We start from the raw sequence: 27,736 nt of genomic DNA on the forward strand, positions 1-27,736 counted from the left end.
AATATCATTGTAACAAAATTCATAACTTTCCATCCCTTATTGTATTTATTGGATGCGTACATTGATTATGACATTTATAATTTAGTTTTTTATTTCAATATAATTTTCTTAGCTACATATTTATTTTTGGATAATAAAATAAGATATCAATTATAAATTTAAAGCGACATTGTTTTTTTGTTTATAAAATTGTGCATATCAACCAGCTAAGCCAGCCTTCTGTCGGCAGCGTAACATTAATGCTCGAAGCATGAATTGTCTTCGAGATAGTTGTCGCACATGTTTTAGAAATACATCTAAATCTATAGAACCTTGACGAAGACCTTCACCAAGATAATAAATTGCATCTTCTGTTGCAGCTTCTTCCGCAAAAGCATTAAGCATTCTGTAAACAAAAATACTTATCATTGGAGTAACTCTAATATTTAAATTAAATAATTAATATCATTGTTAAACTTACTGTTTATACAAAGGTGCGATAGTTGTAACTGCCTCGTCAACATCAATTGATTGATTGTCTGATAGTTTTTCAATTTCTTTCTCCAATTCACTTTCTTTGTCTTGAAGAATATTTATATTTTTATCAAGCTCCTGTTTTTCTTTTTGTAATTTATTGAATATCTCTTTAAGTCGTGAAGATCCACTCATTAATTCTTGTTGTGTACGGCGTAATGTCTCAAGCTCAGCTTGGAGTTGCGAGAACTGTTCGCAGAGTCGTCGACGAAGTTGATCACCAACAGCAGATACCAATGATGCCCTTATGTGTTCTTCGGTAATTGTATCTGAGTTACCACTAGTCATTGCCCCTCCAACTGGTGGTGACTAAAAAAATAAAACAAGTTATCCCTATCTTAACTACTAACAGAATTTTTATATTTTTTTGTAAATATTATCTAATTATCAAATAAAAAAATTACAGGTTGAGTCGCAGGTGGATATGGAGTTGAAAATGAACTCGGGTATCCCGGAGTTGGATAAGATGATGATGGCATTCCAAGCATCGGAGGAAATCCTGGATAATTACCAAATCCTGATCCACTTGGTGGTGGATATGGAGTATATCCAGAATTGCCCCCAGCGTATTGAGAATTAGTTGGATATGGTGCAAACGAACCACTTGTTGAACTAGACGTAGATCCCGGAACTGGCATAAAAGCTGTGAACATTAAATTTATTAGAAAACTCTATACTATTAATATTTTTAAGTTAAAATCCAAAACTAACTCTTGTTTTTTAATTCATTAGTATCTGTTATTAAATTTATAAATATTTACGTACTTTGTGAAGGATAAGGTGGTGGTGTTTGAGTATTGGAGTATCTTTTAGCAAAAACGGGTGGATTTTCGCCGAAAGTTACAATCATAATTTGTATCAAGCTTAATAAGTCAGAGGAATGCTAAAATATAATAAAATTATTATTGTAGCATTTTCGAGTATCAATTAATTATTATAATAAATAAAACTCACAGGTACCCAGTCGTGTAAATAAGGTAGGTAAATTTTCCCATTATGATCCACATACATGCTGACTTTAATTGTCATTTCTGCTGTTGGTCTCACATAACACATTGGTGCATTATTCGGATGAGTATCCATCAACCATATGCATATTGGAATGTTGTAAACATTGCCTAAGTAAATTCAAATTTTATAATAACATATTATATTATTTTCTGTATATACTATTTTTTTACCTTTGTAATTTACTGGTATTGTTCCTTGAAGATTAAATAAATCTTGGCAAGATCCATCATTGAAAACTATCAACAAATACATTCAAGATTGTTAAAATTGAATGTTTAATTGCATTTTTATATAGTAACAACATAACAATAACAATACCAAAACGTTCACTTGCGGGCTGTAAGCCTTTGTATTCTTTTAAAACATTTATCACTTCTCTCCGTGTGACCGCTGGATTTTGATACTGAAACGTAAATTAAAAAAATGAACTGAATTATCAACAAAAATTTTAATAACATTAAATTTAGCTGTCACTTTACAATTGTTTTAATTTTTTTTAACAAATAAATAATAGCAAAAAAAATTCTTAAAAAAATGATCTTGTAGAAATTTTAATAAATTAAAAATGATTTTTTAGAAAAAATTTTTTTGTTTAAAAAAATTAAATAATTGTCAAGTGACAGCTAACTTTAATATCATAAAATTTTATTATGAATTTGAAAATCAACAGTGAACATAAACTAGAATAAATTACACACAGGTGTAAAATTAGTTAGATAAAAAAAATGTAAAACTTTAGATTAAAAAATAGAGAATGATTAAATTTCTTAATAAATATTCACAAACAATTATAAGCAATAATAAAAGTATGGAAATACCTTATGTAAAAACTGTTTTATTTTTTCTTCATCACTATGATTCATTTTCACCATTTAATCTCGAGGTTAAGTCAATGATTTGACAACAAAAATGTCCGTTTACAAGAATATAACTAAAAATAAAAATTTCATTATTTATTATTTTATAAAATATAATAGCTTAAAATAATTCAATAATATGAAAAATAATTTTCATACATTTGTCAAGCAGTTTCAATCCTAGATAATAAGATAATGACGTTACTTTGACACAATAATCGTTCAACAATTTAATTAAAAATAATACGCTTATCAACGAAACTATCTGTCTATACTCATAACAAATAGGTTGTACTGAATCTCCGAACGATCGCAGCACTTGCATTTTCTCATTTTGTTTCAGGTCATATTTAAAAAAAACATTGCTAATGAAGTAACTTATGACTTGTTATTTAACATTATAAAATAATGAAAGTTCAATTTTCAATAAACAACTGTCGGTTATTAAAAATTTATTATAAATATTAATATTTATAAAAAAAAATCAATTCATTATATTTGTTATACAAATTTAAACATCATAGAAATAATATGTTATTAAACTTAAAATTATATTTATACATTAATAAATATATTTATATAAAAAATTAAAAATTTAATTTGCATGTCACGATGGTCCCCCATCATTTTTTGATCCATTTCCACCCGTCCGCATAGAGTGAAGCGGACATTGGAAGTAAGAAACAGCACTGGCATGTCCTGACCTAGCAGAAGGCATCGGCATCCCTGTTTCCCATCTATCTAAAGCGGGATTATAAATTTCTACAATATTTAAAAATACATTGCCATCATAACCACCTGTTAAATATGTAAAAACATAATTGTTATTTTACTTGTATCTTAATTTAATTTAAAATAAAATATTGATGAAAAAAATAAAAAAATACCAATGGCATATAACTTGTTATCAACTACTGTAACGCTCAGTGCACTACGAGCTATCGAAATACTACTAACTTCTTCCCATCTATCGGATTCTGTGTCATAACGCTCTACTGAATTCAATTGAAGCTTTCCATTATATCCACCAACTACATAAATATACTGTCCAAGACTTACAACTCCCGCACCTGAACGACCATTGTACAGTGGCGATACCATTGTCCATTCATTATTTTCTGGGTGATAACATTCTACAGAGGATAAACGTTGAACTCCATCAAATCCACCAACTGCATATAGTAACCTTTTAAAATAATTAAAAAAAAAATTAATAAATAACAATTGTATTCAATTTAATTTTGCAAAATAAATAAATAAATAAAATATTTAATAATAATGTTACCTATTAACAACAGCAACTCCGACACCAAGTCTTTTAACATGCATAGGTTTTACATTTTTCCAAAGATCTTGCTCAGGATCATAACATTCAACACTATTGTGAAACTCAGCTCCAGCACTTCCACCAACCGCATATAATAAGCCATCCATCACAGCAACTCCAACACGATTTCTAGGTACTGTCATAGCTTTACAAGGCCTCCACTTATTAGCTATAGGGTCATATTTATCTACCCAATCACTGTCATACCTTAAAAAAAAAAAAAAAAAAAAATAAAGTAATAAAAAGAAATATAACGAAGAAAAAAAATTAATAAAAGACAAACCTTGTTTGGGGTGAATTATTTCTTCCTCCAATAGCATAAAACATTCCTTTCAAAAATGCTCCACCCAATCCTGATCTTGGTACGATCAATTTTGCATGTTCAGTATAAATTTTATCATCTACATTAAATGCTTCAAGTGTATCTAATGAGTGTCTGAGAAAACCACCAGCAATAAATATTAGTCTTTTAGTATTTGGAGTTCTTTCCTTAACAATAGATTTTTTATGTAGTGTGAGATCTTTGAAAATTTCAGCAAGGTACTCCCGACATGCTGGAGCTTTTTTTACGATTTCACAATTTTTCATTTGATCTCGTAAGAAATTTGGAGTCAGATATTGACAGCGTACAGCTTGTAAAATATGAGCCATTTTAGGACCTCGTGCTTCCTCATTATACATGACCCATTTTATTACAGCATTATAAACTTGACTTTCCTCTTGTACATTGAGTTCATCTTTTCTTACAAGTGATATTAATTGGATAGCTGATAGTTGGAGAAATTCCTCTTCATGACAAATTTGACTAAAGTGTTGTACAATGAATTGATTGGCTTTATGATGTAAATTTTTGCACCCATGCTGTTCAGCAAAATTAGCAATACCTATGGCATTTGTTGGATCGAGTTGTCGTTCTAAAAATATACAACATGCTTCTATGACATTGTTTACCTGAAATTTGTAACAATAATGTTAATTCAAATTATATTTTACTAACATTGTATTTAGCAGGCTTAATTTTAAATTTTAATAAATACCTGAAACATAGTTGCTGCTGGTAATAATGTACAAACTGTCAATTCAGTAACTCTAATTCGTCCGGTATACATAAAAAACATTAATCTCGCCATAGCTGTAGGACAAACACCTTGCAGTTTCACTCTACTCATTCCAGACTCTCTTAATCCTCCCGTAAACATTGCCTATTATAAAAATAAATTATAAAATAATAATTTAATTATTCCTTTAAATGAATAAAAACGTACAGGATATACTTACTTTAAAGTAAGGACTAGCTGCAGCTAAAATAATTTTATGAGCATAAAATAATTCAGTTCCTACTTCAAGACATACATCGGTAAGCATGTGATGACTACGCATCATAAACGTCATTTGCATTGTTTCTTTAATATGATCAGCCATGCAAAATGTCATGTCACCATACGATCCATATTTTTCATTTTTCAAGATATTTTCCCAATCCCCTTCGCCATCAAAATTGAAACATGAAATCCGTTCCTTACTTTGGTTTCCATTGTCAGTATAAGTTGCTCCTTCTGATGTATTATCTTTTTTTTCATCCATTAAAACTAATAACAAATAAATTTTAGTAATCAAAATCAAAAACAAAAATGAAAATTAATTTTTGAGTTTAAAATACTAAAATTACCAAAATTAAAATTTCAATATATTATAATTTTAAACAAAAATTAATTATTGTAGTACGATATTATTATTAAAAAAATATATAGATTTTTTTATCTACGTTCTTTAATGTATTTTTTTTTTTCAACTATTATCAATTGGATTTTATTACAGTGATTTTTTATCATGACATAAATTCGAATAGGGAAATTTATGTCACAAAATCCAACGAGACCGTGTAATCACAAGGTAGTTTAAATTTACCCCTGTCTAAAGTCGTTTTACTTTATCAATCATCATACAATTAAAGTATCATATTATAAATAATAAAAATAATGAGCATAAAATCAATTTATTTATGCACGTATTTATATTTACAAATTTAGAAATGCATTTATATAAAATTTCATTTTTAACATAACCTCTTCACGCTATGTTTATAAAAATATACTTTAATTAAAATTGTAAGTATTATTGTAACAGTATTTTCATTAAAATCTCTTAATTTTCTTTTCTTATTAATTCAATATTAAAGTTAATTTTGATTGATTTTTAACTTTATAATTAGTTTCAATCGGTGAATGGAAATTGTTTAAAAAAAATACTTCAAATGAGGCTCAAAATTTTATGAATTTTGTAAATATTTGTACATAACATAACATAAAATGTAAAACTTACCACAATAATTATTTCGACTAAATATTTCGTGAAATATATATGTAAGTATTTTATAGTTTTATGATCTAGCATAAAATTCACAAATTAAATTTCAAAAATCAGTACTGTCAGTAATCAGTTTTTTAATAAAACAGTATATACACATTCTAAAAATTTATAATTGCAATTAATCACGAAATTGGAGTAATAAATAAATATTATTTGAATAGTATATTAAAAAAAAATTAATAAAAATTTGAGAAAAACTTGAAATTATAAACTTGTACAACTATCTAAACTTAAGAGATTACTAATGCATTATTGAAAATTTCTCAACTATTGAAAATTATTAGTTTATATGATTTATTTAATGTCATATGTAACCTCTAAAATTTATTAAAAATTAACACTATGAAACAATACTTCAATTATCATTTATGGTACTAAAATTCGAAATTTTTTTTATTATTGTAACTAATTTGACATTCATCACAAAGCTCATTTTAGAAGAAACTTTTTAAAAAATTAAAGATATGTATTTTACGATTGATGGACCATTTTGTCATAAAAAATAAATATGTATTTTTTCACTTTTTGTACTATTACTTTGATTAGATTGTAATCTTTCACTTAAATAAAGCAATTTGTCGAACCAATAAATTTGTTGACAAAGTAGAGATAAAAATTAAAAACCATTTTTTTTTATTATTAATAACAAAATTTCAATATTAATGCTTATAGAAGCAACAATGTATAAACACAATTTGATGACTGTTTCGTAGTAATTACGTAACTGAAATTCACGCTAAAATTTAAATGTCTCATTTAAAATGTCACATCATATTATTGATTGAAAAATAAAAATAATTTTGAGTGTTTGTTTAACTATGAATATTTTTTTAATAGTTAGTGTTAATTACGTACGTTGGAAAGATTAAAATTGTAGAGTTATTATCAATTATCACGGATATATTAATTATAAATGATAGCTCTTTTTCTAGCAATTCATGCTTACATGACACTTTTTTTTATATTATGTGTGTACAATATTTTGACGTATTTTTTAGGACGTTCAATTAACTACTGAGTAATGACAACTAAAAAATTAACTGATAATATTTTCGGTCATACGTTAAATATTTCTTCATGTTCCGTAACAGAAGATTTATGAAATCAGTGGGTGACATTCGTATTTTCGATTTAATAAATAAATATTGATACTTGTTTAGAAGTGAGGATCACACTATTTCGACCATAAAATTAATATGGTTTAATTGTTTTTAAACAATTCACTTTTTCTTCCTAAAGCTCATCACAAATAGAATAATAAAAAAAAGTTTTCATAAATATTTCATATAAATTTTTTGAATTAAAAAAAAAATATTTTAAATTAATTATTGGAATGTTATTTTAGAGTATCAAATATTTAAAAAAAATTTTTTTTTAAGTTATTTGTTTTCAATTCGATTATTTAAGTTATTCCGGACAACGAATTTTTCATGTAGAAAAATTTATCGAATGTGAGAAATGTCTATATACAACACTACTCTGAAAATAATTAGAACAGCTTTTCCAAAAATATAAATTTTTGTTTAATCTGACTGAAAGCAACAATTTTCTGAACTACTAGAAATTTGACAATTTTTTTTTATTGGGAAGTAAAAAAATTATTATGAAATGATATTTTTTATATACTATAGCTGGTTATAAATGATACTGAAGTTGAGAGACATCTGATAATTTTTAGAATTTTTTTAACAAATAAATTATAGCAAGAAAATTTTATTTAAAAATTTCATCTTTAGAAGCTCTGAAAAATCATAAATGACATTTTTATAAATAATTTTCTATGCCTAGTTCATTTTTCAAGAAAAATCAAAAAATTGTCAAGTGTCTGCTAACTTCAGCCTCATGGTTATAAATAATTATATACTTCTGTCTCAATCAAATATTGTCATTTATTTTAAATTAATCAATCGATTTTTCTTACTTTGGGTAATCATGATTTGAATATCTTCTTAAAAAATAAGTGTTCAAATATTTATTTATTTCTGTAATATGTAAGAGGTATAATGATGATTTTAATCTTTCCAGCTTTTCTGTATGTGTAAACTTTTGGACCAGTGTCATGTTTTAATTAACTCATAATGAATTGAATCATCTCATCTCATTATTCCTAACTGAAATTCAAGTGAAACTTGACTCTTAAAAATAAGAAATTAAACGATAAATTAATTTTACACTAATTATTTTTTATTTTATTTTATTAAAAGTGATCTACAGTAATAATTATTAATATTTAGAATTTCATAAATCAAACTTTTTTTTTATAATTGGGTTGTTACTTAATTTGAAGGAAAAAAAAGGAGTCTTGAGATAATATATTTTATTATTTCTTATTAATGAATCTGGATCAACAATAACAGTATGAGTACAGTAGGCGTAACAATAGAGACGAGGTAGGTTGCACGGAACCTAATTTGATTACGTACGCCAACAAGTTTACTTGATTTTACGGTGGTTTAATTATTACTCTAAATTTATACTTTGCTCATATTCATTCAATTCTTATATTATTTGTATATAATTGCTTATTTTTTCATCTGATCCACCGTCCAAGTTTCAATTATAATAGTAATTAAGTTTTATTTTAAATAAAATATATATACAATCAAATATCAATGAACTGAAGCTCATTTTTTGTTAAAAAAATTTTAATTTAAATAAAATACGTTATCAATATTATTTATATTATTAATAGTATTTTTATCGTTATTATTAAAATTATTCTTATTATAATTTATTTTATTTTAATTCTCAGTAAGAGCGCCAATTTTATTGAGCGCATAAAATTAAAATTGATAATAATATCGTTTTGATTAAAAATTTTTAATGTACTAAAAAACAAATTTTTACAGTTACATATTTTTTGTCATCTAACATTAACTTACAAATATAAAATTTCTTTATTTTTTATTTTTTGGTTCAATTTATCATGCGATTCATTTTCTGTTTTTGTTAATTATTTATTTTTCTTAGTTAATGAATAAATTAATCCTCAAATTTAACTAATTAGCAAGTTTGTTTGAATGATGATTAATCATAACATAATTAATAGGGCAGTGTTTAATGTTTATTGCCATTTACAAGAATACTTTTAAAAAATTTTTACATTTTTTTTTTACCTCATTTATTTTGAAAACTTCAATTTTTTCAAACAATTTGGGTAATTTTGTGATTTCACGGTCAACCACACTCTAAATTATAAAAATGATATTCAGAACTTTTTTTAAGAATCACTTTTTTTTTTCAAGTTCATTGAAAATAGAACATGAAAAAAATTAAAATTAAATTTTTCGATTGAAAAAAAAAAAAAAAAAAAAATTACTTAAAAACCGAAATTTTTTATAAATTTTTTCATTTAAGTTGTTTATTTGTACACGTAGAACATGAAAAAAAAATCGTTAAAATTACATTGACACTTTTTACAAACGATTCTTGGTTGACATAAATTTTTTGTTAATATCAAAAGCTTTAAAAGTAGTTGAAAAATGCATTTTTGATTATTTCAATTATTATTATTGTAAATTCGTTTATAAAATAGAATAATTTAAGAATAAAAATATTTAAAAATGTTAATTTTTTGATTTTTCAAAAAAAAAAAAAAAAACTAAATGATCGTGAAATTAAATGATCACCTAAATTTATTTTGATAGAAATAATACTGCTGTGAAAGATGATTATAATTAGTTAGATAAAAGGAAATTTGACTAGTAATTTCTAGGACGATAAAATTTCGAATGTATAAGTATATAAATAATTCAAATTATAGATATTTTTTTTTTTTTTTGGCAACAGAAATAAAAATTCATTTTTCATGTATTGAAGCAATTCAACTTGTCACTTTAATAGGCCGTTTCTTTTTTATACTTGAAAAGAATCAATTTAATCGTTAAAATTAATTTTTTTCTCTTATTATTTTTTGTTTAAAAAGGGAATAATTTCATCCCATGATTTTACTATTAATTGAAACTTATGTTTTCACGAATAGGGATATTTTTGTAAGAATGTGGATTAAAATAGTTTTCACAGACGATAACAATATTATCAAAAGCCCTTATCTTGTTTTCGTGTTTGTATTTTATATACAGGCTTAACTTATTCTCTTGTTGGCGCACAAAGAGAGATTGCTAAGACAATTGATCTTTGATTTAGAGTCGTGGTGATATTATGGAAAGACTCAACCAGTAAATATAATTATTTTTTATTTATTCATTTAATTATTATTTTTTTTCGTCGCGTTATTATATGTACAAGGTTAAAATATTTATCACGAAAGACTGTAGTAGTCATTGTTGAACAAAATATCGATTTAATTATTCAAGAGGACAGATTTCAATTTGAAAGTTATTTTGTTAATTATTTTTCCTAACCAGGAAAAACGAAACAGCCACCTGATCGAATCACAGATTGACCACCTCCAGTTTGAGGAATTCATATAACTATTATTATTATTTATATTATTATAGATGGATAGTTAACTCTATCTTTGATTTTTTAGGCTCGGCCCATTATAATTTGTATTTCGATCGCCTTTATAAATATCCGCATTTTCGTTTTCTTTTAGTTTGCTCTACACACATATAACTATTCAAAGAAGATGGTTTTGATCTGAATAGATCTATACGATAAATCAAATTGTCTTGTTGTTTATCGGATTTTGAAATAAAATTATTGATATAGTTAGATCAACATATATTTTTTTTATTCTCTAAAATTAAACAAAATTAAATTGAATGTTAATTATTTTTGCACGAGTGTAGCAATATTACATTACTATACGTAGTGTGCGCTTAAACGTCAAAAAATTGCATCTGGTTGAAAAAATTTAACAAATAAAGTCAACAAGAAACTAATAGTACAAAATTACAAAATTTAGATTTTTTTCATAATTTAAAAATAATATAACCCGTCTAAATTGAGCAGGATATCATCGTTCAAGAATGACTGACAATTCTAACATAATCATGTTTAACCATTTCATCTCTAGTTTACTAGTCATTGTCTTTGTTTTTATGAAAAAAAGTTATTACTCTCTGTTTAATTTTTTTTTATTTTTATAGTTTTTTTTAAACTAAAATTTAACAACTTAAGAATTTTTAATTAAAAAATATACCGAAAAAGTTAAAAAAAGTTTTAGCTCAGTGGTAAGTTTTTTTAATTTTTAATACGGCAATCATGGAAGTTTTTAATTTATTAAAGTATGTAAAATCAATAGTTTTACAATATAACAAATGCAAAAGTTGAATTTATTCGTATCACATACTATATTAAAGTTAATTAATACCAATTATTTAAACTATTTCTAAGAGATTCTAAGAAGATAATCTTGTTTCAAAATAAGATTTTTTTATTTTAAAATTATAATTACTTCACTAAATGAGTTTGGCGCTAATAATGAATATAATAATTAAAAATATTAAATTTTTTTTTTTGTATTGATTTTATACGAGTTTATAGACATTTATGAAAATTTAAATATGCAATTTACATACAAATGATCGAATACTGTTATCAATATTACCTCATGTAGTTAAGGGATAACTAAAAATATATTTACGAATTAATAATCACCACGAATTCCTATTGAATTATCTTTAAACTATTATTTTTAAAAATATAACAAGGAAAATTTTAGATTTTATATTTTACATCAATCAATTAAAACTGATTGAATATATTAAAAGCTAAGTATGTGCATGAATCTAAGTTCTTGTTCGAGCTTTTAAGATTAGATATTAATATTATTATTATTTAATAATTGATAAACTATGAAATAAAGCAATGTATAACATTTTATAGTGATTGTATAGATAAAGAATCGAATAACAATAATTATCTAATGAAAATCGGGCGGATATATATTCGACTACTACTAAGGCCTCGCTCATGAATTATTCCAAATGAATATTTAGATTATACTATTTAGTCCCAGGCATACATATTCTAATATTTTAATAGGTAAATACACTTGGAATTTTAACTAAATAATATATTAGTCACTACTACCGAAATTATTTAACTATTCAAGATGGAATAGAGGGAGTCAAGAAAATTCAATCTATCTAAATAAATTTATTTATCATTCAAATCCAATAATTGATTCCAATTAAAATTCCCATTTCAGCACAACAATATGATTCAATCAGATTGATTGGATAGAACTGAATTTCCAAATTTTTTCTAACATTTATTGATAATACAATACTATTTATCTATTTTTAAAATTTTACTCATTTTTTTTTGTTCCTTTTTAAATTAAATTTTTTTTATATCATCAGGTGCGTATTTTAACAGTTATTTTATATTGAAAGATAATAATTTATTTTTCAATCCTCTCAATCTGTAAGAAAAAATGTACTTTTATAAATGCTCCTAATAGTAATATATATTTTTCCTCAATAGCGGGTGAATTGAAGAATACACGTATTTTTTAGTGGTCTTTCTACGCTGTTCAGCCAACTATATCAAGTCTCTTTGATAATATTAGTTGAAATTACTTTAAAACTGATGGCAGTGTGCGGTCCAATTCGAAAGAACTAATGGACCTCAGAACTTTCATAAAATTTATATTTAATATTTAAATATTGACCATGATAATGTATCAATTAAAATATCACGACTTTAAAAACTTAATCTATTTATATATTTTAATACTCATGACAATTAATGATAGATGTATGTTATAAAATAGAATAAAACTATTTGGCACATTTTATAAATATAATTTTTAAAACTATGTTATGAATTATTTGATTATTACATGAGACTTGAGTAGGCAAACAGTTGTTGTAGAGTTAAAATTGCCAATAACAGGAAAACGTTCTATGTAATCTTTTTTTTTTTTTTCTTTAAGACACATTCTACAAAAAACGTTTATAGCTTTTCTTCTTTTCTCATTAATTAATTAATTAATTAATAATACATTCTATATTAATAATTATATAACAACATATTAACGAATCAGAAAGCCTTTTGACTTATCATAAGTTTCCTTGAAGATTCTTTCGACTCTTTAAATAAGGCTACCTATATCATTGTAAAGTTATATATCTCATCAAACGCATCCGCAGTATGTTGGTATAAGAACAATTTATATATGTATATGTATGTATCTATATATACATACACATATACATATATACAGTATTTTATTATTTTTTTTAACTGCCAGATCGTTTATAAATTGACCTATAAATCTCATATTGCTTAAATCAATGAAAGCCCCTCAGAGGCAGCGATATAAAGATCTTGTCGCTTTTAACTGACGCCAGTGTAAAATGTTGTTTACCTATCAAGGAGGATGTAGATCCCGATGATGTGCTCTAGCAGTCAAAATAGCTTTAAGCTCTGACTCGAGTTGTTTCTTCGTACGTTCACTGACAGATCTACCCCCTACTGAGGGTTGAGCCATTAGTCTTGGTGATGGTGAATTATTGATTGATTTACCACTTGTATCACGATTTTCATGACTACGTGCACGTCTCACAGGCTTTTTACTTAATGCCAAGAGATCTTCTTGACTCTTTTTACGTGTTGGCCTCTCAGTATTGAATGTATTCTCTTGATTGAGGTTATATGTAGATAACGACCCGATTGCTTCCGAGGATCGACTTAGATCAATTGTTCCTGATCCCCATTCTCTAGACAGCTTGCGGCCGATTACAGCAGATTGCTCATTGTTTGGTGATAAAAGAGGACTTTTTGATATCACATGATGACTAGATGGATATGCTGTTGTTGGTGGTGGAGGTGGTCGCTTGAGAGTTGCAAAAGCTGGAAAAGACTGACCTCGTTTTGCGGGACTATGTGAGTACTTTGGGGTAGGTACTCCCCCACTAATGGAATCTGATTTAATAGGTGCTGGCCTTAAAGTAGCACTTCCACCAAAACTAGGTGTACTGAGGCGAGGTGGTGGTGATCCGTCATCTCCGTGACTCAATCTTCTTCCTACTGTTTCGAGTGGACTACGTACCCTAAGATTTGTACTGCTTAATGTAAACTCACGGGGTTTCATCTGTGTATCGAAATTAACTGGCGACAAACCAAGTCGAGAGCTGGACAAATTTATTGAGCTTCTACTTTTTTCGGGTCTTTTTGGGCTTAAAGGCATCAGTGGACTTTTACTTCGATTACGTTCTTTTTCTTTGGTATTTTTTTCTTCTTTTTTCGCTGCTCGAGTAGCTTCCAGTTCCTTTGCATTAGCATCATCTTTTACTTCTTGTTGTACTCTAGAGGCATTTAATAGTTATTAAAGTCCGTTGACAATTTAACGACTTTAATGTAAATTAGAATTTTAAAATATGATAAAACTTACCGACGAATTTCTTGAATCATCTCAAAGAATTGGCCTCTGCTCTTGCGTCGACGCCGCTCATGTTCCTTCTGCAACAAGGAATCCTTGTAGGTCAAATAATATCACGGCTAGTTCTGTAGATACATTAATACATACCCTTTTAACACTTTTTTGAAATAGCGATGTTATGTGACCTTGCTTTACGGTATGAACCAACTCTCTAGCTGCATGACGAGGTGATACCAGCTCCACACAATTTATGAACCTATAAAGTTTCTGTGAAAAAAACATAACATTGCGGCTTCGCCAAATAGAAGTTTTCGGTCTATGTCGTAAACTCGGTAGGGTGTATTTAAAAAACAAATATTCTCCCACAAGTATGATTCCTCCCACGGCAATACCCAAGCCCAATAAACAAAATACTCCCGCTACGGATCTAACACCAAGAGGTCGGGGGTGGCCTCCAGAACCTGAACCAAAAACTGCGTCTCTTCCTTCTTGTCCGGGAATACATGGTAGGCCTCCATACCTTAAACAAATAATGAAATAGATATTTTAAGATGTCCATCTAATATTTTTTCTATATCTGACAAAAATAATTATTCTTACCATTTTTCTTGTAAAATATCTAACATGCCGTTAGCTGTATAGTTTGCAATGACCTTCGAAATACTTTCTTGAAGAGGATGACCCTTGGTCAAAGCAACAGCGTATGTATCCTCACTAATTGTTTCACCGATCTTACTTAGTCTACAGCCATCATCGGTCGCTCGATAGTAATCCAATATTGGTGTATCCGCTATTAGTATATCTAAACTGCCATTAAGTAATCGTTCAACGCCTTCAGCAACATCCGAGAGAGAAAAACGAGACATATGAGTCCATAACCCAGGGCTGGCTTTTTGTACATAATATTCTGCAACAGACGCTCGTGGTGCGCCGACCTTTTGTAATAATAGCTGTTAAAAATATAAATGTCCACATTATGTGATGCATAAAAAATCTCATCAGAGTAGGTAATTATAAATTTTTATGATTTCTACAATAGTTTCATTAAAATTTAAATAATTTTATGATTATTTTTAAAGTTGGTCATGCTTAAAAAAAATTTTGCTTTCTTTTCAATTTAATCTACGTTCCTACTAGCAAAAGTATTTCTAAGTATGTCATAAAATAAAGAAGTTGAAAAAAATAACAATAATAATAATACTTACACTACGATCGTGATAGTTACTGACTGATGAATGGAAAAAAAGACCGGCTATAAGAGCAGCTATGTTAGCGGTGTAAGAGGCTACGAAGATTACCGAAAATCCACCCCATACATTGATAAGAACTTTGTTAGGCCATGACTTGGGTGCTTTAAAGGCTACAAGGTGTCCACAAAGTAATCCCCACATAACCCAAAGTGCTGAGGCCATTGAAAAATTTTTATTACGCTGTCGACCCCATGGATTCAATCCAAATGGACTGTGCCATTCAAAAAGTGCAACTACAACTGCTGTAACATTGAGTGATGTAAATATTGCAATCCATAAATTGGTGCTAAAAGGTAACAGAAATGCCAATAGTGAAATATGGGAATTAGTTTTTGGAGCAGCTAAAAAGCTAACACCACTAAAATAATAAGGTATTGTAAAGTCAATAACTTCTGCACGTCTTGCCGACACACTTATTGGCGCAAAAGCCAATTGAGCTCGACCATGTAATAATTCTCCAATTACACCATTCCAGGTGCCATTAAGTCCATTTTTTCTGCCAAACAGGCCATCTGGTGCAATATATAAATCAAAACGAAAATTTAATTCTCTGGCAATCAATGACAATAAGTCTATGGTAAAACCATAACAACATTTAATTGTATCTCCTTTACGACAAGGTAATCCTCTTAAGCACAATTGCTGTTGCAAATTTGTTACCATAATAAATGGTGGGGCAATTGCTGTTACAATTTGATACCACGGCATTCCAACTTTTTCTCCATTCTGTTTCATGTAAGCAGGCACTATTCCACCTCCTGGCCAAGTTATTGTATCTATTCTAACGTCTTTACCTCCTCTCACTGAACCAACTTTAGTCCATCTGTTAAATAGTAGTTTAAAATATAATTTAAGTCTAAATAAATAATTAATAATAATATTATAAATATAATTTACCTTAATTGAGTTTTATTACCCGGAAATTGTACAGCTTGTAAATTTAATAATTGAAATTCTGCTTTGTCATGAGATATCTGACGCATTGATTCTCTCAATTTCTTAGTCAAACTTTTAGAAATATTTTCTTTTATCTCGGGAATTGATATATTATCTGATGTAAAAAAACATGTGGAAAAAAAGTACTCTTTTATCTGCGTGTCCTTTAAGCGATTTAACGATGATTTATACTCCAAAAAAGTATTATCCAGTGCTTGAGACGTTTCTCTTAACATTCGTGATAGTAAAGCATCACCACCGGCTATCCTCATGCTCGATGGCCTGAGAGCGAGCATACCGACGGGCATAAAAGTTTTTGAATTAAGATTTTTATCACTCATACGCACCTCTTCATCATCGTCAAACGTAAATGTTTTATCTTCTCGTTTTTTTATTGGCTTTTCACCCCACCACTGATATTCCTGAAGATTATGAATGTCATTTGCTAAATTAGACAATGAAGGTAAATGGGTTTTATCATTTAAAAAATAACCACTCGTATGTCTTGTCGTTCTCATATTAACTGGTGGACTATTTTCTATTTTAACTGATGATGACGTTAAAGAACTATACATAATATTAGAATTAATTAAACTCGGTTCATTAGGTCTTAATTCCGATTTTAAATCCAGCCATAACCAGAGAAATCGACCATTGAGCATTTGATATTTGTTGGCAATAATGAAAATTTTTTTAGCTTCATTTAAATCACAAGCTAATACAATTACGCTGCCACTTCCACCTTCATCAGAAACTTTTCTCAGTCTTAATTTGAGACTCTTTTCACTAGTCGGTAGATAAATTGTTTTTCTCGGTAGTAATTTATCATGATTTTTAGGTACAAAATGATGGATTGGTAATAGTGTTGTATCAATAAAAAGTGTAAATGCATGCCAGTGGGCTTTATCCATCAATGCAATAGCAGCCGCACCCATTTGTTCAGATCCAGAACCAAGTCGAGTTTCAAAACGTCCAAGTTTACCCTGTAAATGTTATAAACATTTTTTTTATTATATTATTTCAATAATTACAATTTTTTAATTTTTATATATTATTAATTAATTTAAAAAATTTTATATAATATATATTATTCACCTGTCTGAGAAAGTCTCTGTGTGTTAGTGGTAACCAAAGTGATGGAATATTAAGGGAAGCACCAGCTGTCATAAGAAATCTTGCAGCGGCTCCTCCACCAATAACAAGATTTAATATAATTCTTCCATCTTCAATAGCCGTACAAAATTTATTGATAAGAGCCAATGGATTTGACTGTGAGTCTGATAATGATGTCATACGCCCTTCGATGTATGACAATTCCAAATCGTTGTGAATAGACTCCAGTCTTGCTTGTTCCCATGCTTGTTGGACGTCCGTTCTCGCTGGAGACTGAGAATGCGACAGACATATCACTAAGCGCCAAGATGATCTTGATTGACTTTTAGTAGCTCTTTCCGTTTTGTTAGTATTCGCTAAACAGTCTGGACTTACTATCCATAATAATAAAAGCAACACCAGCCTCAGTGAGATACCACGCATTTTCCCCGTCTCCTTAACTTGTTACTTTGCTTACTTTTTTTGTACTACATCATTTTGGTTTACTTTTAATCTGAAGAATATATAATATGTCGTTAAAATAAATTGTATTAATATTCAATATAATATTAATTTGTTCAATATCACTATTATTTATTTAATTAATAAACCGTGTGATAAATAAAATTCAAAAACTAGATGTGTATGTGTAGATTAATTCATGATTAATTAATTAATAAGTTAACAACTGACTTAAAACTCTCTCGGGTGTTTTCATGACATATAGTACGACATTGTCGTGATAAAAAAAATTCTTCACCTCTTATGTATAGAAATACAAAAAAAAAATATGTCTAAAAATAAATTACATGAAAAAACGAAAAAAATCATTGAAGAAAATACAAATCACAGTACACTTAAATTTTATCTCAGCAATAATAAAGAAAGGATAACAAAAGTGGAAATTACCTCTTAACACAGTTGATTGGAACTGTAGTGACTGGGGGTGGTTTAAAAATTCCACGCAAATAACTCTTTGATACCAGCATAATAATTATCGAAAGTAAAACAATGTCAATTGGTCAATGCGATGGAAGACAAAAAGATTGTTACCGTCACTCGTCCTCTTTTGGACGTTCTGTACCGTGCGTGTCAACCATTTTCGGGCAGCCCCTCCCTTACAAATCAACCCTTGACTGTTGTATCCCGCGGCATAGATATCTGAACAGGCCAACCCTCAGATTAGGACATACGCGTGCGTGATTGAGGTTTCCAACGTCATAGAAATACTTGATCTAGTAGCCAGTAGGGACAGCAAATGACTATATTTTTTTTCTTTATTTCAATAAAGTTAAAGTATTTTTTCAAATGCAAATACATATTAGCATATATTTTTTCAGAATAACAATGTTTTTTTTCCGCATTTATCCTAAATTATAGAATTCAATTTTTGTGTATTTTTTTATCTGTGAATAAAAAGTACAATCTGATTAATTTTATTGAAGAGTTTGGAAGTACGGAGCACTTTTATTCTTTTACCCTTGATATGACCTCACTGATAAATTTTTTTCTTAATCAATAGAAATAAATACTTTTTTTTTTATTTTTGAAAAATATGAATGACACTGAAGTTGAAAGACATTTGATAATTTTTAGAATTTTTTTAACGAACAAATTATAGCAAGAAAATTTTATTTAAAAACTTCATCTTTAGCAGCTCTGTAAAACTATAAATGACATTTTTATAAATAATTTTCTATGCTTAGTTCATTTTTCAAGAAAAATCAAAAAATTGTCAAGTGACAGCTAACTTCAGCCTCATAAATATGATCGATTTTTTTATTTTATAATTGTGCATTATCATAGAATCTAAATTTTATATAAAATAAAATTAATAAAAATATTAATTAAATGGATAGGACTAAATAATAAATTGAAATTTTTATCCTCATCCAGAAAATATTTTCATATATTCGGGAATCTATTAAATTTACATTTCATTATATACATGTATTGACATATAGTGATTATTTTCTTCTAAGATTTTAAGATTAATTTAACATTTTTTAAAATCAAAACTAAAATACATACATTTTTATATAGTTCGATATTAATTAAAATATCGATTAAATAATTTGTAAAATCTGTAATGCAATCAGATAGATACCGCAGTTACAGCTAATAATAATATCATTATAATTGTTGGAATGTAATAAATTTTATCTTATGCATTGAGAATAGCAACACACAAGTGCGCAAAGTTGGCGAAATGAGTTTTTACTCGAAAGACGAACAACGAAAAATATATATCTATGTATTTGTATAGATCAAAAATATTTAAACACCTTTTTTCTTTAAATTATAATCATTTTTCTTTTAATCTAATTAACTAAATAAATTTTGTTGTGATGCATCATTTTCAAATGCACTCCAAGCATTATTTAATTCCATAAATATGAGCTTTGCAATATTTTCATTGGCAGTTCCAGATTGCTGAAATGATAATAAAAAATATGATCAGTATAATTAAATTTACATTAAAAAAAATATGTTTTTTTAATTTACCTTGTCTGGATGAACTGCCAAACATGCTTTTCGATAAGCTTTTTTTACATCTGCAGGTGAAACGAGCTGATGCATTTCATATCGTTGCCATCTATCAGCTTCTGGCCACAAAACAGTATGTAGTGAACATAAAAGTCCTCGAATATTTCCCTTTTTACCCTCAGTCCACTCAGATACTTTCAATACGTCTGGATCCATTGTTTTAGCAGCTTCAACTTTTCTCATTTCGTTAATAGTCTTTGGGCTGTCTTTATCAGCTTTTCGTGAACTAAAGAAATTATATCCTTGACTACCGAGGAGATCTTCAAATACATCAGTATTCTTGTTAGCTGGTTTATTATTAAAAATTGACGAATCTATATTATTACTCTCAGCAGGCGCACTAGATTTATTGGGCATACGCGGACTAGAATGAATTGGCGTACCAGTAGTTGCTGGGCTTGACGATTGTGGAGTATTTGAATCTCGGGGCGTACCATTCCAACTAACGTTGAGACCCGCACCCAAAGATCCAGCTAAATTTGCAAATGGATCTTTATTTTGTGCTCCAAAATTTGGTACACTTGAATTACGTGGAAAATGATCTTCATTTGGAGTTTTTAGGCCAGAGGTTTTTCCAGTATTTGCCCAATTACTCAAGAGATCATTTGAACTATTGCCACCGAAAGGATCAAACAAGAAATCACCTGTTCCTTTTTGAGCTGTTTGATCTTTCGATGAATTACTACTACCACTCTTAGTGAATATATTATTTGAAACTGACTTATTAACTTCTCGTGTATTTTCAGTTGTCACTAAATTATTGAATGTTGAAAAATTACCAAATAAATCATTCTGAACTTTTGAAGCATCTGAAAATATATCTAATTTTGGAGTAGGCTCTACAGAAGAAATATTTGAGGGAGGTTCACCTGATGACGTTCCTCCAAAATCTAAAAGAACAGCTTCTGTTAAAATATTATCGCGTTGTGAATTAATAACTTCACTTTCTTCTGTTTGAAGCTTTTCGTATTTTTCTTTTTCTTGTTTATTATTATCATTGTCATTGTATTCGTCTTCTTCTTCTTCTGATTGATGCAACGGTATTTGTTCTGAAGTATCTTCTTTTGATGTTTCACGTTTTATTATTGGTGGAGAAGGTCGTCTTGGTGGTATTTTACTTTTACCTGGAGTTCTAAAGTTTTCAAGTGTTTCTTCCATTTCTAATGTTGAACCAAATAACGGATCAGGCCTAAGGTCTTCATCGTGAGATACTTCTACTTCCCATGGAGCTGGTATTCTAGATGGTTTTAAATTTTCTTCACCAACCATAACATTAAGAATAATTCGAAATTGTCCTCCAACTTCTGGAGTATCATCTAAATCTTTTTTATCGAAATTTAATGCACTTTCATTTGGTGGAATAAAACCCGTATGGAAATGTAGTGAAGCTATTTTAATTCCAATAACCCTGCCAAGCTGTTGTCGAGCATGAAAAATAACAATAGTAACATCACCACGAACAGTAGCATCACCGATTATTATACAAGCTTTTCCTTCCATCATATCAAATAATTTCATTTCTTCATATTCGGGTTTCTTTGTTGAAAATACAAAAGCACCATTGCTATAAATTTCAATGTAAGGTCTACATCCATCTTTAGCTCTAGTAAATAACGGTACAGGTTGTAATATTAGAGATCGTAATGTTAAAGGTCTTGCGTGTGGATAAACACCAGAATGTAAAATGCTCATATAATTTATGGATCGCATTTCTGATGCTTGTAATTGAGGTGGTTGACATCTTCGAGTTGTAAAAAGTGCGATTGTTTCCTCTGGCTTGGATAAGACACCGGCATAAAGTAGTAAAGCACATGCGACTGTTGCACTTGCTCTACAGCCATCCTAAAATAAATTATTATTAAGCATTATTAAAAAAATTTAATTGTTAAATTTCGCCGGTTTGTGGGTAAGAGTAAAAATTGTACTTACTACACAGTATAGCACCACTATATGGTTAAAGTCAGCATCAAGATATCTATAAATATCTTGACAAATTTGATAGAGAGCAGATAAAAGTGGAGCATTAGAATCTGGGGAAGAATAAGCAAATGTGCAGTCAATGTGTTTTCCTGGAAGCCGTGTCACATTTGGCCGACCCCGAGAAAGATTGTACAATTGAATTTTTGCTGGTGGAGGATGTCTGGTTTGCAGGAATGCTCGTACATCTTCTATATGATTAGCCCGATACGTAGATTCTATACCATCGGCTGGATATGGCATTATTAATATACGCGATGTTAAGTAACTAGCATCCAATTCAGTTCTAGCCATACTCTGTTGCACTGATTGCATTACTTTACTAGATGTATCTTTAAGATTACGAAAAATACTGCCTGCACCACCTTTCAAAGAACTAAAAAGACCGGAACTTGGAATCCCTTGAACTTTAGAAGGTGGCTGATGCGCTGGAATAGGTCGATGTAATGCAGGCATTTGTTGAGGTACTGATGAAGCTGGCAGGGTAGATCGTGAGGAAGCTGCTGCTGGTACTGTTGGTGTTACAGCTGACGGTTGTGTAGATGGAGATATCCGTGGCGGTGGTGCTGGTGGAGCTTTTATTTCTAAATTAGCAGGTTCTCTTGGATCAAAATTGTTTGATTCAGCAATAGCTGCTAATCTTTCTAATAAAATTGACGTTGTCATTCGTTTTATAGGAGACGGTTCTAAACAACCTTTTACTAAGCCATAAATAGATTCATAACGAGGATTTGGAGTTGGTGGTGAGTATTTTGCATTGATGATTGCTAATTTATTACCTAAAAATAATAATAAAATTATATATTGAATACATTATACAAACTTAATAAAATAAAATATTGATGACATTTAAGTGAGCAGTCACTTGGCCATTATTTAATTTTTTTTAATCATCAAATTTGTTACAAAAAATTATTTTTAAAAAATTGCACTTAAAGTCTTTCAAGTTTTTTTGAGAAAAAAATATTTTTGTGTAACAATGTTTTCAATAGAAAAAAAAAATTATAAAAATGTTTAGATGTCGGCTAACTTTATTTTCATAAATATTGAAAAATGAATAGTTCGTACATACCTTCTGGGAAAGGATGACGAAGAGTAACTAAAGTGTATAGAATACATCCTAACGCCCAACAGTCGACTGGTGGACCAATAGGTTCATTATTCCAGGTATCCATCATTTCTGGAGCACGATACATAGGTGTTGTGAATCTTGCCATTTGATCTTCTAACATGGAACGTTTTTGAGCATTCCATGATGGATCTGGTAATATTTGTTGAGTTGAACAACTGCCAAAATCACATAACTTAATGAGACCATCACTTGCAAACAAAAAATTTTCTAACTTTATGTCAAAATGTATAATTGGTTGAGGCTGTTGAGTGTGCATATGATGAACTGCTTTAGTTATTTGATAAGCTATACGGCATACTTGAGGTAGAGTTAAAGATTTAGCTGATGTACCACGAAGTACATCAGCTAAAGTACCACCAGGACATAATTCCATTACTACTAAGTATTCACATCCTCGTCTTTCTTCTCGCTCAATTCGTTGTGCACATAGATATTGAATTACATTGGGATGCCCAGATAATTTTTTCAATGTTTCTATTTCTTTTATAATATTTTTATTTGCTTCTTCATCTACTGCTATCAGTCTCTATAAGTTACAATATTTTTGTATTATTAAAAGTATTTTACATTATAAGTGTCAACGTTTTACAATTATTTTTTATAAATAAATATTAACTACCTTTAATGCGTACTCTTTACCCGTGGCAATATCTTCTACTGCGAAAACTAACGCCCAGCCACCTGTTTTTGTAACAAAATATGCCATAAACAACTTATATTTTTATTATTTATATTTTTACTTTTATGTTATTAAAAGTTTTTCAAAACAACAAAAAAAAAATTTTTAAAACCTATAAAATACGAAACAACAACTTTACTGAAACTTTCACTTGATAATTTTTAGAGCATTACAATGTATATGAACAATGAACGATATAATTCTTGACTAATTCAACTATCACTATTGCTTGAATTGCTTTAAAAATAACTTATTGCAATAAAATATAATTTTAATAATAAAAGTAAAAATTGATTCTTAACTACTTACATTTCAGATAATAACAATTGTTTTACAAATTAAATAATGATCAATAATGAATTAAAATAATGTAAGTGATATTTCAGATTTAAACAATTTTTTAACTCATTAATTACCGAATGACAAGTTCAATACTATAAACAATAAATGTTTTTTTATTGTTATTAAAAATAGTAAATGGTGAACACTTACCCTCAGCAATTAATCTATTTACTCGTAATTTTACATTACTTATTTCTAACACTTGTCCCACATATTCATTAGTACCAGTACTACCATTTAAATATCCAAACGCCGATTTTAAGTAATCCGACATATTTATTTGTAAAAGTTGTTTAGTAGAGTTTTTTATATATTATGTTACGATTGAAAATCATCAATCCGATGCTGTTCGTCCATATTGTAATTCTGACGTATAGAACATTGACATTCAACATTACACTTATTTTACTCTGGCCTACTCCTCTCTTTCTTTTGCTTATTGTATATCTATATCTACTCACATACTATCTGCGTCATACGCAAATAGTGTTATGGTTGTATTATTGTGATATTTTTTTTTCATGTCCTCATCCTTCTCGACGCCTTGCTTGCGGGTTCATTGTATTGGCTACTAATAATTTACCGACGTAAATTCAATTCTCCCGGGAATATTTAAATATTCAATTTTGAAAATGAAAAATAAAAGAATAGATAAATGTAAAATGTAAATAACTTTTATAAATAAAATTATTAAGAAAATATTTAGTTCTTCATAAAACCTAATTAAATTTCATAGTTATGAATGTATTTATTCATGATTAAACTCGATGGAATATTGAAAACATACATACCGATTTTTATAGCTATGAAGTAAGAAAGATATATTGGTAGAAATATGAAAATTACAATGAGAATTAATTTAGCAGCTATTCATTAATTTTTAGAATTTTTTAACAAACCAATTATAGCAAAAATAAATGAGAACAAAAAATTGACATTTAGAAATTTAAAAAAATTATAAATGCAATTTTTTAAATATAGTTTTGTAGAAAAAATTAAGTTGTTGAATAAAATTAAAAAATTATCAAGTAGCTGCTAACTTTAATGTCATAAAATTACAATACGATGACTACACACTTTACTGTCACGGGCAATATCGAAAATCTCTGGTGGAAAACGTATACGATTCTAGAATTTTGTTTAAAGTTCCAAAAAACGACGTTTTCCAATTTTCAAATGCGAAATGGACTGATGATGTATATGTTAAAGAGATCCTAAAAATTTTTAGATTAATGTTGTTTTAATTGCCATTTTGAATTATTACAAATAATATACTATTTTTATATTCAACTGTAAATAGGACTAAACAAATAATCCGGAACGTGTCGAATTTTTTACAGAATAATTTTAAAAACGACGCTATACGATAAGTACTGCTCAAAAACGTTGATGTGCACTTGGAGATATAATTACTAGCATGATGAATTTTCGATCAATAAACTTTTAAATGTGTACCTAGATAATTTTTAGGTAGATTTCGTACAAATTTATCTTTTTCACCGATCCTCATTTAAAAATTTACTTGAAAATATGCTCTATTATCTCTTAAATATATGAGTAAGGCTAAAAAAATGCATTACTTGACAATTATATGTACGTACGTATTTATGAACACTTCTTGCACATGTTGAAGAAGCAAAAAACTTTCCGAATTTTGAATAATTAGTTTAAAAAAAAAAAAACAAAAGAAAATACTTGATGAATTAATCTGCAAATTTACAAGATCATTGAGGGGAAAATTGAGGTAAAAACATTTTTGAAAGCCTTGGTTTCTTCATCAATATTTCGGCTCAGATGCAGCCGTTTTACTAAAATAACGGAAAAAGTTAATTTGTGTAACTTTTTTCAAATTAAAATTTAGAATGAAAAAAAAAATTAGGAAAAAATATTTTTCACTTCACGCTAATAAAATCCATGATTCTACAAAATTAGGAAGTCATTGATATCACCTCAACTCTATAATTCACTAATTCATTGTTGACTTGTTTCTAGTTGCTATGATATGAAATGTAGTAAGTTAACGTAATGGAAAATTTTTGTCACAAATAAAAAAAAATTTGCATAGAATTATTGTTGTTAATTTTTACTAAAAAAGTTATATGTTTATATTCTAGATTATAAAAGTATTATACAATACTTTCAATATCACCGATTTAAATTAATTGGAAAGATTGGAATAATTGTGACACAATCGACCTGAGAAATGTGTCTAAGTAATAGTAAAGTCGAATATTTTTTAAATAACATTATATTTAGAAATATTAAAGAATTTTTTGGGTTATATCTGTATAGTTTTAATTTATTTACTATTTTTTTTCTCTATTTTTAAGTCTAAGAGTATTTTTTGGATTGATTTTAGGCTGCGTTGAGTCAATAAAAAAAAAATTGTTTAGAGGGCAGCATGTACCGAAGAGTCACACTTCAATTGTGATAAAACTCATGATCATAAGAACTCGCGATCGGGACGCTTTTCTCTTCAGTATCCACAGATTCGGTAGAATCTGGCGCCAAGTTCCGTTCAAAAATTCCGTTGTAAACGGAGCGCCAGACTACCGACTGTCTTTACTGTAAGCAGAATGGTATTTCGAGGTTGCAAAATTTTATTTAATTATATGGTACTCCTTTTTCCAAAATGATATATCATAAAAGTAAGTCATACTCTATTTTACTGATATTAATTTATTATAATCAATTATAACATTTCCCTGATAGCCACCTTACCTATAACTTACTGTCAATCTACGTCCGCAATTTGAAGCAAACTTGACGGAAAGAGTTGGCAAAGCGAGCGATTACCTATTAGTTACCTATAACTTACTCTGCAAATAGACGTCAAAACTTGTTGTACAAGTATTTCCTTCAAATTGTAGTAAAGTTGAAAGGAAATTTAACTACAAGTTTGATTGTTAACTTGTATTCAAGTTGCGGCCGTAGATTTCTGTCAATTTGCTTACAACTGTTGTTGAGTGAAGAATTACCGCCAACTTGATGTATAACTTAACCGTAACTGCTGGGAGTCAACACTTACTGAGAAAGCGCTGGCTATCAGGGTTAATTCACTTAAAATTATTAAATTTTATCAGTACAAACTATAGTAAGCCCAGAAATTTCGATCCTGACTTTTTTTTCATGGAGAAAAGTCACCGCCACAGACTAGATAAAATAAAAATGTGTAGTAATCTTACTATAGATACGCAACTACACTGAAAAAAGTTAATTCACAGCTTGCATCTACAACCACCAGAGTGCACTGGAATTATTTCTACATAAACTGTAGATTCAACGGGATAGCTCACTGAAGTTAGAACGCCAAATTTTTTTCTTTTAATTTTTGATTTTTTTTTCTATCACGTTTTCAGCTCTTCGTTTGTTCTTTATTATTCACTCTCAACATTTGATCGTTCTCC

The 27,736-nt window shown here is 28.5% G+C and overlaps 4 protein-coding genes across 6 annotated transcripts; all 4 read right to left on the bottom strand.

The window, feature by feature from the left end:
• Positions 1 to 22: 22 nt before the first annotated feature.
• On the bottom strand, positions 23 to 2,646 carry Tsg101 (tumor susceptibility gene 101). 2 transcript variants are annotated; one of them, XM_074253914.1, is made up of 9 exons: positions 2,541 to 2,646; positions 2,343 to 2,455; positions 1,843 to 1,927; positions 1,695 to 1,760; positions 1,474 to 1,631; positions 1,279 to 1,396; positions 918 to 1,156; positions 461 to 822; positions 23 to 385 (listed from the first exon to the last, which is right to left on the bottom strand). In XM_074253914.1, exons 2-9 carry the CDS (start codon positions 2,394 to 2,396, stop codon positions 199 to 201), a joined length of 1,269 nt encoding a protein of 422 aa, XP_074110015.1. In that variant the 5' UTR covers positions 2,397 to 2,455; positions 2,541 to 2,646; the 3' UTR covers positions 23 to 198. The 2 variants fall into 2 exon arrangements, with proteins under 2 accessions (XP_074110015.1, XP_074110014.1); XM_074253913.1 differs by having other exon boundaries at positions 1,468 to 1,631.
• A 170-nt stretch (positions 2,647 to 2,816) lies between these two features.
• Keap1 (kelch like ECH associated protein 1) lies at positions 2,817 to 6,240 on the bottom strand. Its single transcript, XM_074253405.1, has 7 exons — positions 6,031 to 6,240; positions 4,987 to 5,297; positions 4,746 to 4,910; positions 3,992 to 4,659; positions 3,667 to 3,915; positions 3,269 to 3,567; positions 2,817 to 3,179 (listed from the first exon to the last, which is right to left on the bottom strand). The coding sequence occupies exons 2-7, from the start codon at positions 5,290 to 5,292 to the stop codon at positions 2,989 to 2,991; spliced, it is 1,878 nt and encodes a 625-aa protein (XP_074109506.1). The 5' UTR covers positions 5,293 to 5,297; positions 6,031 to 6,240; the 3' UTR covers positions 2,817 to 2,988.
• Positions 6,241 to 11,780: 5,540 nt separating this feature from the next.
• Positions 11,781 to 18,827, bottom strand: LOC141534389 (uncharacterized). Of its 2 annotated transcripts, none has more exons than XM_074253722.1 (8): positions 18,562 to 18,827; positions 17,656 to 18,166; positions 16,522 to 17,543; positions 15,580 to 16,447; positions 14,975 to 15,324; positions 14,522 to 14,894; positions 14,387 to 14,454; positions 11,781 to 14,300 (listed from the first exon to the last, which is right to left on the bottom strand). In XM_074253722.1, the coding sequence occupies exons 2-8, from the start codon at positions 18,094 to 18,096 to the stop codon at positions 13,364 to 13,366; spliced, it is 4,059 nt and encodes a 1,352-aa protein (XP_074109823.1). In that variant the 5' UTR covers positions 18,097 to 18,166; positions 18,562 to 18,827; the 3' UTR covers positions 11,781 to 13,363. The 2 variants fall into 2 exon arrangements, with proteins under 2 accessions (XP_074109823.1, XP_074109822.1); XM_074253721.1 differs by having other exon boundaries at positions 14,387 to 14,469.
• Positions 18,828 to 19,531: 704 nt separating this feature from the next.
• Aux (cyclin-G-associated kinase) lies at positions 19,532 to 24,745 on the bottom strand. The gene is made up of 6 exons (XM_074254332.1): positions 24,480 to 24,745; positions 23,928 to 23,989; positions 23,249 to 23,834; positions 22,129 to 22,955; positions 20,158 to 22,041; positions 19,532 to 20,085 (listed from the first exon to the last, which is right to left on the bottom strand). The coding sequence occupies exons 1-6, from the start codon at positions 24,601 to 24,603 to the stop codon at positions 19,978 to 19,980; spliced, it is 3,591 nt and encodes a 1,196-aa protein (XP_074110433.1). The 5' UTR covers positions 24,604 to 24,745; the 3' UTR covers positions 19,532 to 19,977.
• Positions 24,746 to 27,736: the final 2,991 nt, after the last annotated feature.

Source organism: Cotesia typhae, unplaced genomic scaffold (genome assembly GCF_013202065.1).
Source record: "Cotesia typhae breed Kobodo isofemale line unplaced genomic scaffold, CoteBio_Ctyphae scaffold_13, whole genome shotgun sequence".
Taxonomy (NCBI): domain Eukaryota; kingdom Metazoa; phylum Arthropoda; class Insecta; order Hymenoptera; family Braconidae; genus Cotesia; species Cotesia typhae.